This window comes from Oryctolagus cuniculus, chromosome 21, assembly GCF_051225735.1.
Source record: "Oryctolagus cuniculus isolate XC-2025 breed Fujian yellow rabbit chromosome 21, ASM5122573v1, whole genome shotgun sequence".
Lineage (NCBI taxonomy): Eukaryota > Metazoa > Chordata > Mammalia > Lagomorpha > Leporidae > Oryctolagus > Oryctolagus cuniculus.
Genome location: NC_142887.1, coordinates 4,558,946 through 4,572,500, shown reverse-complemented (window position 1 = coordinate 4,572,500; position 13,555 = coordinate 4,558,946). Strand labels below are relative to the sequence as shown.

General features: G+C 46.2%; 1 protein-coding gene across 1 annotated transcript in view; it reads left to right on the top strand.

Moving 5' to 3' along the window:
- The window catches only part of LOC100359089 (zinc finger protein 268), a 13,983-nt gene extending 1,177 nt beyond the window's left edge, over positions 1 to 12,806 (top strand). The window contains 5 exon segments of the mRNA XM_089323539.1: positions 3,598 to 3,798; positions 7,267 to 7,276; positions 7,279 to 7,392; positions 7,878 to 7,971; positions 12,640 to 12,806. Coding sequence (XP_089179665.1) covers positions 3,598 to 3,798; positions 7,267 to 7,276; positions 7,279 to 7,392; positions 7,878 to 7,971; positions 12,640 to 12,658 — 438 coding nt within the window. The 3' untranslated portion in view covers positions 12,659 to 12,806.
- Positions 12,807 to 13,555: the final 749 nt, after the last annotated feature.

The window sequence follows — 13,555 nt, the reverse complement described above, 5'->3', positions numbered from 1 at the left end:
AAGTGAAGACACCCAACATTCTGAGATATTAAATTTAGGTTGAGGGGGCCAGCGCGGTGGTGCAGTAGGTTAATCCTCCGCCTGCAGTGCCGGCATCCCAAATAGCTGCCAGTTCAACACTCGGCTGTTCCACTTCCAATCCAGCTCTCTGCTGTGGCCTGGGAAAGCAGTAGAAGATGGCCCAAGTGCTTGGGCCCCTGCTCCCACGTGGGAGACCCAGGAGAAGCTCCTGGCTCCTGGCTTCGGATCAGTGCAGCTCTGGCTGTTGCCCAATTGGGGAGTGAACCAGCGGATGGAAGACCTCTCTCTCTCTCTCTCTCTCTCTCTCTCTCTGCCTCTTCTCTCTGTGTAACTCTCTGACTTTTGAATAAATAAATAAAATTAAAGAAAAAGAAGGGTGATATTAAGAAAGGGAGCAGTTGGGGGCTGGCACTGTGGTGTAGTGGGTGAAGCCGCCGCCTGCAGTGCCAGCATCCCATCTGGGCACTGGTTTGAGTCTCGGCTGCTCCACTTCTGATCCAGCTCTGGGAAGGCAGTGGAGGATGGCCCAAGTCCTTGGGGACCTGCACCCGCGTGGGAGACCTGGAGGAAGCTCCCAGCTCCTGGCTTCAGATCTGCTCAGCTCTGGCCATTGCGGTCAAATAGGGAATGAACCAACGGATGGAAGACCTCTCTCTCTGCCTCTCCTTCTCTCTGTAACTCTGACTTTCAAATAAATCTTAAAAAAAAAAAAAAAAAAAAAAAAAAAAGCAGCAATGTGACCTACTTAGGATTTTCAGAGACCCTTCTGCCTGAAATGCTGGCATCCCATGTGGCTGTCAGCTCAAGTTTCAGCTGCTCCACCTTCCATCCAGTTCCCTGCTAATGCTCCTGGGAAGGCAGTGGAGGATGGCCCATGTGCTTGGGCCCTGCACCCACATGGGAGACCTGCTGAAGCTCCTGGCTCCTGGCTTTTGCCTGGCTCAGCTCCGGCCGTTGTGGCCATTTGGGAGTGAACCAGCGGATGAAAGGCTTCTCTCTCTGCCTCTGCCTCTCTGTAATTCTGCATTTCAAATAAATAAAATTTTTTTTTTTTTAAAAAGAGGCACTGGAGAGCCGGGGGATATTTGAAGATAGAGTTCTCTTTTCTAAAAACCAGTGTATGCTTTTCATCTTAATGGTTGCCATTTTTTAGAATTGTTTATTTCGTTAAGTGTTTACATATATGTGTGGGATTTTTTTTCCATTTTAACCAAATCTTAGTGCTCAGTGTTTATCTCTGATTTCTGGGCTAAATTTGTACTAGGTGTTAGCACCTTGAAACCTCACAGTAGGCCCTGGCAGTGAGCATCATCATCATTCTTGGATGGTCAGGATACTGAGGCCCAGAGAGGCGAATCGGAGTCCATGTTGCGCTCCTGCTCAGTGCAGAGCCAGGACTTGAATCCGGTTCTACATCCATTTCCCTGTTGTCTCTGGATATGGAATGAGGATTTCTCCTGGGCCTGATGGGTTACCTGTGAAGGTCATTTTTCAGCTCCCGCACTCAGGACCAAGTAAAAGTGACAAAGCAGGCCCAGGTCAATACCTTGTTGTGTCCACGTGGGGTGTATAGTTGCCCCGTATGAACAAAGAAGGCTCTGAGAGGTCAGCTGCTGTGTTCTAGGGAATAATCTAAATGTCTGTTAACTGGTGAACATTTGAACAGAGTGAAATACTCTTCAGCTGAAAAAGGAGGGAACTATTGATACAGGCTATAATAAGAAAAAACACTAAGCAAAGTGAAGATAGACACAAAAGACTAAATATTGTATGATTCCATTTATGTGTCAAATATACACATGTATACATATGTGCTGTCCCCCCTTGTCTTACACCAAAGTTAGCTTTTTAAAAAAAGAATTTATTTAACTTATTTGAAAGAGAGAGAGAGAGATCTTCTGTTTCCTTGTCTACTCCCCAGATGTCCACAATAGCCAGGGCTGGGGCAGGCCTAAGCCAGGTGCTACCAAGAACTCCGTTCAGATCTCCTGCCTTGGTGCAGGGACCCAAATCCTTGAGCACAGGGTACGCATTGGTAGGAAGCTGGAATTGGGAGCAGAGCCAGGACTTGCACTCAGACACTCTGATACGGGATGTGGACGTCCCAAGTGGCATCAAACTCACTATGCCAAACAGCCAGCCCCCAAAGCCAGCCCCCAAAGCCAGCTCTCTGTCTATCACGCTCTCCTGGTTTTCACCTGCCATTGCCTCCCACCCTACCCAGGTCTCATTTTCTCTGAGTGACTGTGTGATAGGGCATTGTGTGGATGGACCATGGTTTACTTAGCCAGTTTTCTTGTTGCAAGTGTCTGGGTTATAAAAAATGCCTCTGTGAACAACCTTTTCATGTGCCATTTCATTCATTATTTTATCTTTCCCTTGAATTTTTAATTTTTTCCTTAGGCTTTCTCCACTTTTTACCTGTGTTCTCTAGCTTGTGTGGCCCTTTTCTATGTTTCTGCTAATTCAATCTTCATTTCTGAATTTTTTTTTCTACTTCATTTCTGAATTCTGGTTATTTCTTATTTCACATTCTCCAGTTGTATAGGTGTCTGCTTTGTAGTCTCTTTTATTTATCATATATTTGTCCTTTCAAAGTTTTGTTTCTCTAATTTCTTTAGTTCATTTTGACATATTAGGTTACAGTTTGTGTATGTGTGTGTATGTGTGGCCAGGTATTTTGTATTGTTTATTAAAACCTCATTTGGTTTTTACCCCCTTAGCACTGTTGCATGGGGCTTTTTATGGTTTTAGAATTTTCTGTTTGGGGCTGGGACAAGCTTGGGATATCTTTCTCTGCCATCACTGTTGGGGTTCCTGCCACTGTTGTTAGCATGAAAGGCTGAAATCACGGCCTGTTCAGCCTCATCAGGAAGCCTTTTTTCTGCCTGTGAGCCTCTGTTTCCTGGAGTCCAACAAGCTTTGTTTTCTAATGTTTTCCTCATGTTTGCATGTTTTATTTTGTGAAAATTAGCTCTGGGATGAACTCCTCTGGATGCTTCGTTCTTGTTATCTAAGCCTTCTCGCTCCACTCCCTCATTCTAATAGCGATTTTCTCCTATTTTCCTCTGCTTTTCTGTTCCTCTGTATCCCTCTCTCTTACCTCTCGCTGCCCCTACATCTTCTCTCTTGTGCTGATCAGTTTGCTTTCTATGTCCAGCAGCTTTCCCTCAGAGTGAGAATCTGTGTTTCTGGAAAGATCTGTTTGCTGATTGTTTCTCAGTATCTGGTGGTCTCAGATGGCCACAGACAGCAGACTCAGAAGTGAAATGAATTGTTCCAGATATCTGGATGTCAAGAGTTGAGATGTCATTGCATTCCAAATTTCATACTGGTGTGCATCATCTCATTGAAGTGGCTGCCAGGGCTTGTTTAAACATCAGGTGAATTTTCCGGGTTCCCGGGGGCCTGTGCAGAGTTTGGGTGGGACTGTCATTCATTTGCCAGGCTTCATCTTTTATCCTGCAGTGGCACCAGCCACACCACAGAACACCCAGCTCAGGCTCCCTGTGCGCGATTCACCAGCCAGAGACTGGATGTGCACGCGTGAAATTACGCTTGCTCTCGAGTCCACAGGTCCCACCTCTCCAGGAACAAGGTGCTTTGTGTGATCGGATCAGAAAACTGCAAGGTCAAGAGTGCATCCTGGGCAGAGGGACCTCTGGCCGGAAACCCTTTCCTGGGGTCCCCAGGGAGAGGCAGCAAAGTCACACAACAGAGCAAGTCCTAGAATGGTGGTTTGTTTCCCAAGAACAGCTGAAAATCAACAAGTCCTGGGTGAGTTCCTTGTGAGTTTATTCCCATTTTTTTCTTTTTTCTTTTCTTGGTTTAATAATTTGACAAGTAGTGACTTGGTTTTTACATTTAAGAGTCAAAGACAGAATTCTAACCCTAACCCTAACCCTAGACAGAATTGTTACTAATGAGGATTTATCTGTGGTGACAGTTTTATTTTTAGAGTGTGTAATATAAGATACATACATTTGAGAGGCCATAAGAAGATGAAATTTAAGACACATAAATATATTTCAACAGGAGTTCAGGCAGGGGCTGGCATTGTAGAGTAGCAGGTTAAGCTACCACTCCAGCTTCTCCGCTTCTGATCTGCCTCCCTGCTGATGCTCCAGAAGGTGGCCCACGTACTTGGGCCCCTGCCACCCTGTAGAACAGCTGAATGGAGTTCCTGGTTTCAGCCTGGCCCACCTCTGGCTTTCAATGGATGGAAGATATTCTCTCTCATCCTCTCTCTCTCTCTCTCTCTGTGCATGCGCGTGCACGCGCGCCTTTCCTTTTTTAAAAAAATGGTCAAAAAATAATATTCAACATTCTATTCTGAGATGAAACTACTCCAATAACAAACTAATGGATTTTGACATACTCCTTCGGATAAGATCCATGAAAACTATGAAATATAAAATAATTATCTTTTTTGTTACGTTCAACTCTAGTTTTCAAGGTCTAGTATAAAAGATGGCCTGAATAAAAAAGTATCTAAAAGCAGTTAAGTGTCAACTCATAGTACTACTCAGGTTACCACTCAGGAGATTCCTACCCCTGTCAACAGAATTCTTGCAGGGAGGAAACCTACGTGTCTTTTTTTTTTTTTTTTTTTTTAATAAGGATTTATTTCATTTATTTGCAAGTCAGAGTTACCCAGAGAGAGAAGGAGAGGCAGAGAGAGAGAGAGGTCTTCCATCCACTGGTTCAATCCCCAGATGGCCACAATGGCCAGAGCTGCGCTGATCCGAAGCCAGGAGCCAGGAGCTTCTTCCAGGTCTCCCACATGGGTGCAGAGGCCCAAGGACTTGGACCATCTTCCACTGCTTTCCCAGGCCATAGCAGAGAGCTGGATCGGAAGTGGAGCAGCCAGGACTTGAACCGGTGCCCATATGGGATGCCGGCACTGCAGCCGGTGGCTTTACCTGCTACGCCACAGCGCTGCCCCCACTACATGTCTTGAACAAAAAATAAACCCTTCCCCTTAACACCTGTGTAGAAAGACTTGTCAGTTACTGTCAAGATTGTCTTTAATGGAAAACATCTTAAATTTAGAAAAAGAGGCATCAAAGCAAGACACAAGAATGTTATCACCCTGCCCAGGTGAATGGGTATTTGGGATGAAGCCAACGGGAGATGTGCTACTCGGAGTGGGAGGGAGTGTGGAAGGGAGCTGGACTCAGGTCCCAAAGCTGCAGGGTGTGTGTGTGCTTCTTCATATCTGGTCAGTTGGTTCTCTGCATTCTGCTGGCAACAGCATTAACAAAAAGACACAAATCTAAAAGATAGTTCTTAAGCAGGAAATGGTAGCTATACTGTATAAGTATCTTTTCATATGCTTGTTATTTATGCTAAAGCTCTGGCAGTGGTCAGAAATGGTCAACGATTACGTGCCCTTTTACAAGTTTTTTTTTTATGTATTTTATTTATTTGAAAGGCAGAGAAAGACAGATCTCCCATCTGCTGATTTACTCACCAAAAGCCCACAACAGCTGGGGCCAGGCTAGGCAAAAACCAGGAGCCAGGAACTCCATCCAGGTCTCCCATGGCAGGGACACAGCTCCTTGAGCTGTCACTGCTGTCTCCCAGGGCCTGCATTCGGAAGCTGGATCTGGGACTCACACCCAGGCACTCCAGTAGGAAATGTGGGCAGGCCAGCACCATCCTCACTGCTATCCCAAGCACCCATGCCAGTGCTCCAAGTTTTAATGCGCCTTCTGTTGCATTGGTTGCTTCTCTAGTGCCGTCTCACAGATTGTGCTTGGTGCTGCCAGTGTAGCACGGACTCCTTCCTCCTTTGTGGCAGTGTTCTGTTCTGTTATCCTAGCTTCTTTGATTCCCATGTCTTTAATTCTGTTTGTCTATACAATGCTGACGTTTTCTTAAAGATAGGACCATATCTCATCTACACCCAGTTGAAAATCCTGGTACCTAAAGGTCAGTACTGTGTGTCCAGGGTCATCAGCTGGCCTTCTTTGCCTACGACTGACTTGCTTTTCTGTTTTAGTTTTTTTTCCCCTTTTTTAAAGATTTAGTTTATTTGAAAGTCAGAGTTACAGAAAGAGAGAGAGAATCTTCCAAATGGTCACAGTGGCCAGGGCTGGGGCTGTGTCAAAGCCAGGAGCTTCTTCCAGGTCTCCCATGTGGGATCAGGGGCCCAGACACTTGACCATCTTGTGCTGCTTTTACCAGGCCATTAGCAGAGAGCTGGATGGCAGGTGGAGCAGCTGAGACTCAAACCAGCGCCCAGATGGGATCCTGGCATTGCAGGCGGCAGCTTTACCCGCTGCACCACAATGCTGGCCCCAGCTGCCCTGCCTTTATCACTGAAGGTTCTCTGTTCAGGACTCCTGTGTAGATGGTCCCAAGTCAGCTTAAAACCGTCTTTATTTATTTATTTTTTTTAAAGATTGATTTATTTATTTAAATGCAGAGTGACAGAGAGGAGAAAGAATGTTCCATCCACTGATTTACTCCCGAAATAACTGCAATAGCCAGAGCCTGGTTGAAGCCAGGAACCTGGAACTCTGTCTGAATCTCCCACATGGGTGGCAAGGAGCCCAAGTACTTGAGCCATCCTCTGCTGCCTTCCTAGGTGCATTAGCAGGGAGCTGGGTCAGAAGTAGAGCAACTGTGACTCGAACCACCATCCAGTATGATGGTGGCTTAACATACTACACCACAACACCTGCCCCAGCTCAGAACTTTACAGAGAGGCTATCCCAATTCCCATGTTGAAAGAAGAGATGACTGGGGCCTGTGCTGTGGCATACATAGCTGGTAAAGCCACCACCTGGAATGTGGACATCCCATATGGGCACTGGTTCAAGTCCCAGCTACTCCACCTCAGATCCAGCTCTCTGCTATGGCCTGGGAAAGCAGTAGAAGATGGCCCAAGTCCTTGGGCCCCTGTACCTGTGTGGGAGACCTTATGAAGCTCCTGGCTCCTGGCTTCGGACTGGCACAGCTCTGGCCATTGCAGCCAGTTGGGGAGTGGACCAGTGGATGGAAGACCTCTTTCTCTCTCTGCCTTTCCTTCTCTCTGTGTAACTCTGACTTTCAAATAAATAAAATAAATCTTAAAAAAAAAAGAGAGAGAAGCGATGACTGCTATGAATGTTTTCAATACAGTCTTTGTTTTTCCTTATTAAAGATTATTTATGTAAATGATCAATACCCTAGATAGCATATTGTTTTCTATGAACTCAGTAAAAGAACTTGAGATTGGATGAGAATATTTTATTTCAGGGACCATTGTCATTGTGGCTGTGTTTGTGGGTTTTACCTGGGAGGAGGAGAAGTTGCTGGACCCAGCTCAGAAGCACCTGTGAGGGAGTGTGATGCTGGAGAACTATAGCCTCCTGGTGTCACTAGGTAAGTGCCACATCCCTGAGGAGGAGTGTGCATGATGTTTAGGCTACACCCCATGCCCCCAACCCTTGGCCTTCGTTATGAAAGCTGGGGTTCTTCCATAAAATACTTTGGGATTTGGGGCTTAAATTTAAAGGCCACAGTTTCTGGTTCGTGTGGGTTTTTTTTATGTATTTGGGTCCACATACTTAGGCTATCATCTGCTAGTTTTCCAGACACATTAGCAGGAAGCTGGATTGGAAGTGGAGCAGACAGGACTTGAACTGGCATTCATATGGGATTAACCCACTGTGCCACAACACCAGCCCCAGGACACATTTCTTAGTCCTCTGTTGACATCAGAATACTCCAGTTGATTGGTCTTTACTATGCCAGAGTACAAAAGGGAAGCTTCAGCATGCTATCTCTAAGCTAGATCTTTCTCAGTCCTCAGAGTCCCTGAATCCCAAGTAGTTTAGTCTTGGTCGTCTGTGATTTTCTCTTTTTAGGTTATCAACATGCCATAGCCAATGTCATCTTGCAGCTGGAACGAGGAGAAGACCTGTGGATGATGCAGCCCAGATCCCAAGTCCGGGCATCCAGGTGAGGGTTAGCGACGTTGAGGTCTTTCCCCTAATTCAGAATCAGTGTGACTTCTTTGCACTTTCTTGATCTCATTTAGAATCTCACCACCTCCCCTTTTCCTCTCAGTTTCCTTTTTACTTTCTTGGCAGTGAGCTCATTTCATTATTCATTTAACCAAGTTTTTCTTCTTTCTCTCACCTTAATTGACTTTCTTTTTCTTAAAATTGTACTGTTAAATCCCTTCCACTTAAATTCCACAACTACAGTCCCAACTTCCTTCCTTCTTTTTGATATTTGTTAGGGATTGTACGTCTTCCGTGCTAAGTGTGTTCATGTCTTCATTTTGTCCCTTAAACACATTCTCGTGCCGTTTCGTGATGTCCTTGACCCAGCCTGAACCCCCTGCCCTCTCTCACGTGTGTGATCCCCAGGAACCTGCCTCACACTGTGCCACGTGGTGATGATTTCCCTCGTGCTCTCCTGGCTTCTCTTTGTCTTCCTTCTGAGTCCGAGGGGTCTTTGTTGAAATAGAGATATCCTGAAAAAGATCTTCTATCCATTGGATCACTCTGCAGATCCCTGTAACAGTTAGGGCTGGGCCAGTATGATGCCAGGAGCCAGGAATCCCACGTGGGTGGCAGAAGCCCAAGTACTTTGGCCATCACCTGCTGCCCCTCAGGGTGTGCATTCGCAGGACAGTGTAACCAGACTCAGGCCAGGCACTCCAGCTGTGAGCTGCCAGCATCTGAGTGGCAACTAAATTGTTACACCAAACATTGCTTTGTTTTTTTATATTCATCATTGTTTTTGTATTTACATTGTTTTTATATTCACCATTTTCTTCATATATTGTATCTGTAAAAAACAAATTTTTAAAAAAGGGTTAAAAAAGTATATGTTTGAGAGACAGAGAAACAGACAAGGGCTGACGCTAGGACATAGCCACTACCTGCAATGCCGGTATCCAGTATGGGCGCCGATTCATGTCCTGGCTGCTCCACTTCCAATCCAGAAAGAGTAGTGGTGTTTGGGCCCCTCCCTGTACCCATGTGGGAGACCTGGATGAAGCTCCTGACTCCTGGCTTTGGCGTGGTATAGCTCTGGCCACTGTAGCCATTTTGGGAGTGAACCAGTCGATGGAAGATCTCTTCCCCACCTCTCTCTCTGTAACTGACTTCAAATAAATAAATAAATCTAAAGACAAACAAACAGACCGAATTCTCATCTGCTGGTTCATTCCCTGAATGCCTGCAATGGCTGGGCTGGAGCTAGGCTGGAGCCAGAGCCAGGAGCAAGGAACTCAGTCTGAGCTGTGGGGAGCAACTGGGAGCAACTCGGACTAGACTAAGTTACTGGAATTAAGACTTATTCTATGCATCTGCTTTCCCACAATATGGCGCTGAGAAGGGAAACAGCTTCTACACAGCTGCCTCCAGTTCAACCAATAAACTGTGGGACCTGCTCCTGATTGGAGGAGAGCAGCATACTCGGCGTGTGGGTAGCAGAGTTGGGATTGGTGGAAGAGGACTATAAAGGAGGAGAGAGACGGCATGCACCAGGAACATCTAAGGGGAACCTCCGAAGGAACACCTGAGCAGCCCCCGAGAGAGCCGGCCGGCGGTGTGCCGCTCCCCCGCGGAAGTGGGGAATGTGGCAGGGGGAACCGCCCTTCCACGGAGGTGGAAGGGACAGTAGCCAACCCGGGAAGAACCAGCAGCAAACCCGGGGAGGGCCGAGCAGACAAAAGAACAGCGCAGGGTCCTGTGTCGTTCCTCCATGAAGAGGGGGAGCGACATAATGGTGCCGTGACTCGGATATGAAGCCTAGGCAGGGCTTAGTGTCGTTCCTCCACGAAGAGGGGGAGCGACACTGAGCCTCCCACGTGGGACAGGAACTCAGTTACTTGAGCCCATCACTGCTGCTTCCCAGGGTCTGCATTGGCAGGAAACTAGAATCAGGAGTTGGAGCTGGAATTGAACTCAGGTATTCCTGTGTAGGCATGTAAACCACTAAGGTAACCATCCACTCCACATGGGGTAACTTTTCAGAAACTTTAGTTACTTTTTTAAAAAATTTTAAATTAATTAATTTGTTTGAAAGGCGGGCTTAGAGAGAGAGAGGGAGATCTTCCATTGGTGGTTCACACCCCAAATGGCCATCACGTCCAGAGCTGCGCCAGGCTGAAACCAAGAGCCCAGGACTTTCCTTCTGCGTAGGTGCAGGGCCCAGGAGCTTGGGCCACATTCTGCTACTTTCTCAAGTGCATCAGCTGGGAGCTAGATTGGCAGCAGAGCAGCCAGGATTTGAACCAGCACCCATGTGGATGCTGGCATTACAGACTGTGGCTTAACCTGCTGTGCCACAATGACGGCTGCCCGAAGCTTTTTATTTGTTAAAGAGGCCGGCATTGTGGTGCTGCAAGCTAAGCTGCCTCCTGCAATGCCTGTCTCCCATGTTAGAGCGCCAGTTTGTGTCCCCACTGCTCCACTTTCAATCCAGCTCTCTGCTAATGTGCCTGGGAAAGCAGCAGAGGATGGCCCAGGTATGTGAGCCTCTGCCACCCACATGGAAGACAATGCATGGAGCTCTGGGATCCTTCAGCCTGGACCAGCTCCAGCTGTTGTGGCCATTTGGGGTTTCTGTCTCTCCCCTTCAAATAAGCCAACTTTTTTTTTCTCAAGACTTTTTTTTTCTTTTTTTAAATTATGTATCTATTTGAAAAGCAGAGTGAGAGAGAGAAGGACAGACAAAGGTCTTTCATCTGCTGGTTTGCTTCTCAAATGGCCACAACAGCCAGGGCTGGGCAAGACTGAAGTCAGGAGCCAGAACTCCATCTGGTTTCCCACAGGGTGGCAGGAACTCAAGGACTTGAGCCATGGCCTGCTGCTTTCCAGACACATTAGCAGGGAACTGGAGGGGAAGTGGAGTAGCTGGGACTTGAACCAGCACTCCTTTATGGGATATAGGCATCTGAAGCAGCAGCTTCACCTGTTGTACAACAGTGCTGGCCCCAAAAGACTTTAGTTCATTTGAGCTTCTGCAATGTGGGTAATTTGTGAAGAACAGAAATATATTTCTCTTGGTTTTGGAGGCCGAGAGGTTCATTATCAGGCAAGTTTGGTGTCTGATGAGAGACTGCCCTCTGCTTCCAAGATGGCACCTTAATGGCTGATTTCTCGGTAGGGAAAAGAAAGAATGGCAAAAAGGACCTAAACTAGTTGTTCCAGCCCTTTTATAAGGCACCACTCCATGAGGACAGGTACCTTATGACTTAATTCTTTTCACAAGGACTTTTAATACTTCCACAATGGGGATTATACTTCAATGTGAATTTTTTATTTTTATTTTTTTGACAGGCAGAATGGCAATGAGAGAGAGAGACAGAGAGAAAGGTCTTCCCTTACTGTTGGTTCACTCTCCAATGGCCGCTGCGGCCAGCGCGCTGCTGCCGGCGCACCGCGCTGATCTGAAGCCAGGAGCCAGGTGCTTCCTCCTGGTCTCCCATGGGGTGCAGGGCCCAAGCACTTGGGCCATCCTCCACTGCACTCCCTGGCCACAGCAGAGAGCTGGCCTGGAAGAGGGGCAACCGGGACAGAATCCGGCACCCTGACCGGGACTAGAACCCTGTGTGCTGGCACCGCAGGCGGAGGATTAGCCTAGTGAGCCGCAGCGCCGGCCTTCAATGTGAATTTTGAAGGGAACACAATCAAGCCATAGCAACTTCCATCTTGAAAATTTAAGCTCTTTTTCTTCTAGTGGAATTGATAGCCACACCCATTTCTTATCTGCCTTTTTTGGTCCTAGGTTTGATTGGTACACCAGAATCTTCCCTGCATGGGCACTGTCTGGCCTCGTTTTCAGAAACTGGAATCTTCTTTCCTACTGCACTGTCTCCACTGCCTTGTCACCTTTCTCATGCTCGTTCTACTCTTCTCAGTTCTTCTTCATACACTTGGTTCTCCTTTACAATGCAGTACCCTTTCCTAGTCTTGCTAGTTTTATTTATTTATTTTTATTGATTGATTTTTAAAGATTTATGTATTTATTTGAAAGTCAGAGTTACACAGAGAGAGGAGAAAAAGAGAGAAAAGAGAGAGAGGTCTTCCATCCAATGGTTCACTCCCAAATTGGCTGCAACGGCCAGAGCTGTGCTATTTATTTATTTTTTAAAAGTTTATTTATTTATTTATTTGAAAGTCTGAGTTACACAGAGAGAGGAGAGGCAGAGAGATAGAGAGAGAGAGAGATCTTGCATCCGATGGTTCACTCCCCAGATGGCCGCAATGGGCGGAGCTGCACAGATCTGAAGCCAGGAGCCAGGAGCTTCTTCCAGGTCTTCCACGTGGGTGCAGGGCCCTAAGCACTTGGGCCATCTTCCACTGATTTCCCAGGCACATTAGCAGAGAGCTGGATCAGAAGAGCAGCCAGGACATGAGCTGGCACCCATATGGGAATCTGGTGCCACAGATGGATATGCCACAGCACCAGCCCCACCTGTTTGGTTTTTGTTTTTCTTTGTTTTCTCCAGTTTCCAGTAGTTTGGATACATTCACACTTTTTTTTTTAACGTTCAGATCTAATATCTGAAACTATCTGAAAAACCTCATGACATTCAATTTAAGTTAATATTTAAGTTGTGCTAGTATCACATTATGATTTATAACATGGAATTATGTTCATTTCTAGACGAAGCCTGGGAAATTGATGAACATTTGGAAAATCAGGACAAACTGAGAAGTGTGGCAAAAAGCCTTGAATGTACTGCATTTGGAAAACTATGTTCTAGTACAGATTACATTTATTCAAGACAAAATCCTCACAAAAGTGGGCTTAATAAAAAGTTTGAAAGATAATATAGATTTCACTGCTAATTATGATGGGAAGAATGCTAATGGGTTTCCTGTACATGGAGAATCATTCTCCCATTCTAAACACGAGCAGACTTTTATTGGAATAAAATACTGTGAAAGTAATGGATCTGGGAGAACTGTCAATAAGAAGTCACAACTTACATGCCAACACATGTTTAGGGGAGAAAAGCTCTTGGACTGCAGTTATTGCAAGAAAGCATTCGGCAGCAAGTCACGCCTTCCGGTGCGTCAGCAAGCTCACAGGCAGGAGAATCCCTGTGACTGCTGTGAGTGTGGGAAAGTCTGCAGCAGGCGAGATCAGCTCCTTTCACACCAGAGAACTCACCTGGGACAGAAGTCCTGTGGGTGTGATGAATGTGGAAAAGCTTTTGATTTGAAATCACAGCTTATTATACATCAAATAATTCATTCAGGAGAAAAACCATATGAGTGTTGTGAGTGTTGGAAGGCCTTCAGTACAAAGTCAAACCTTATGGTACATCAAAGAACCCATACAAGGGAGAAACCATATAGTTGTGGTGAGTGTGGAAAAGCCTTTATGTTCAAGTCACAGCTTATTGTACACCAGGGTGTTCATACAGGAGTAAAGCCCTATGCGTGTCTTCAGTGTGGAAAAGCATTCAGTGTGAAGTCACAGCTTGTTATACATCAGAGAAGTCACACCGGGGACACACCCTATGTGTGCAGCGAGTGCAGCAAAGCCTTCAGGAGCAAGTCATACCTCGTTGTAC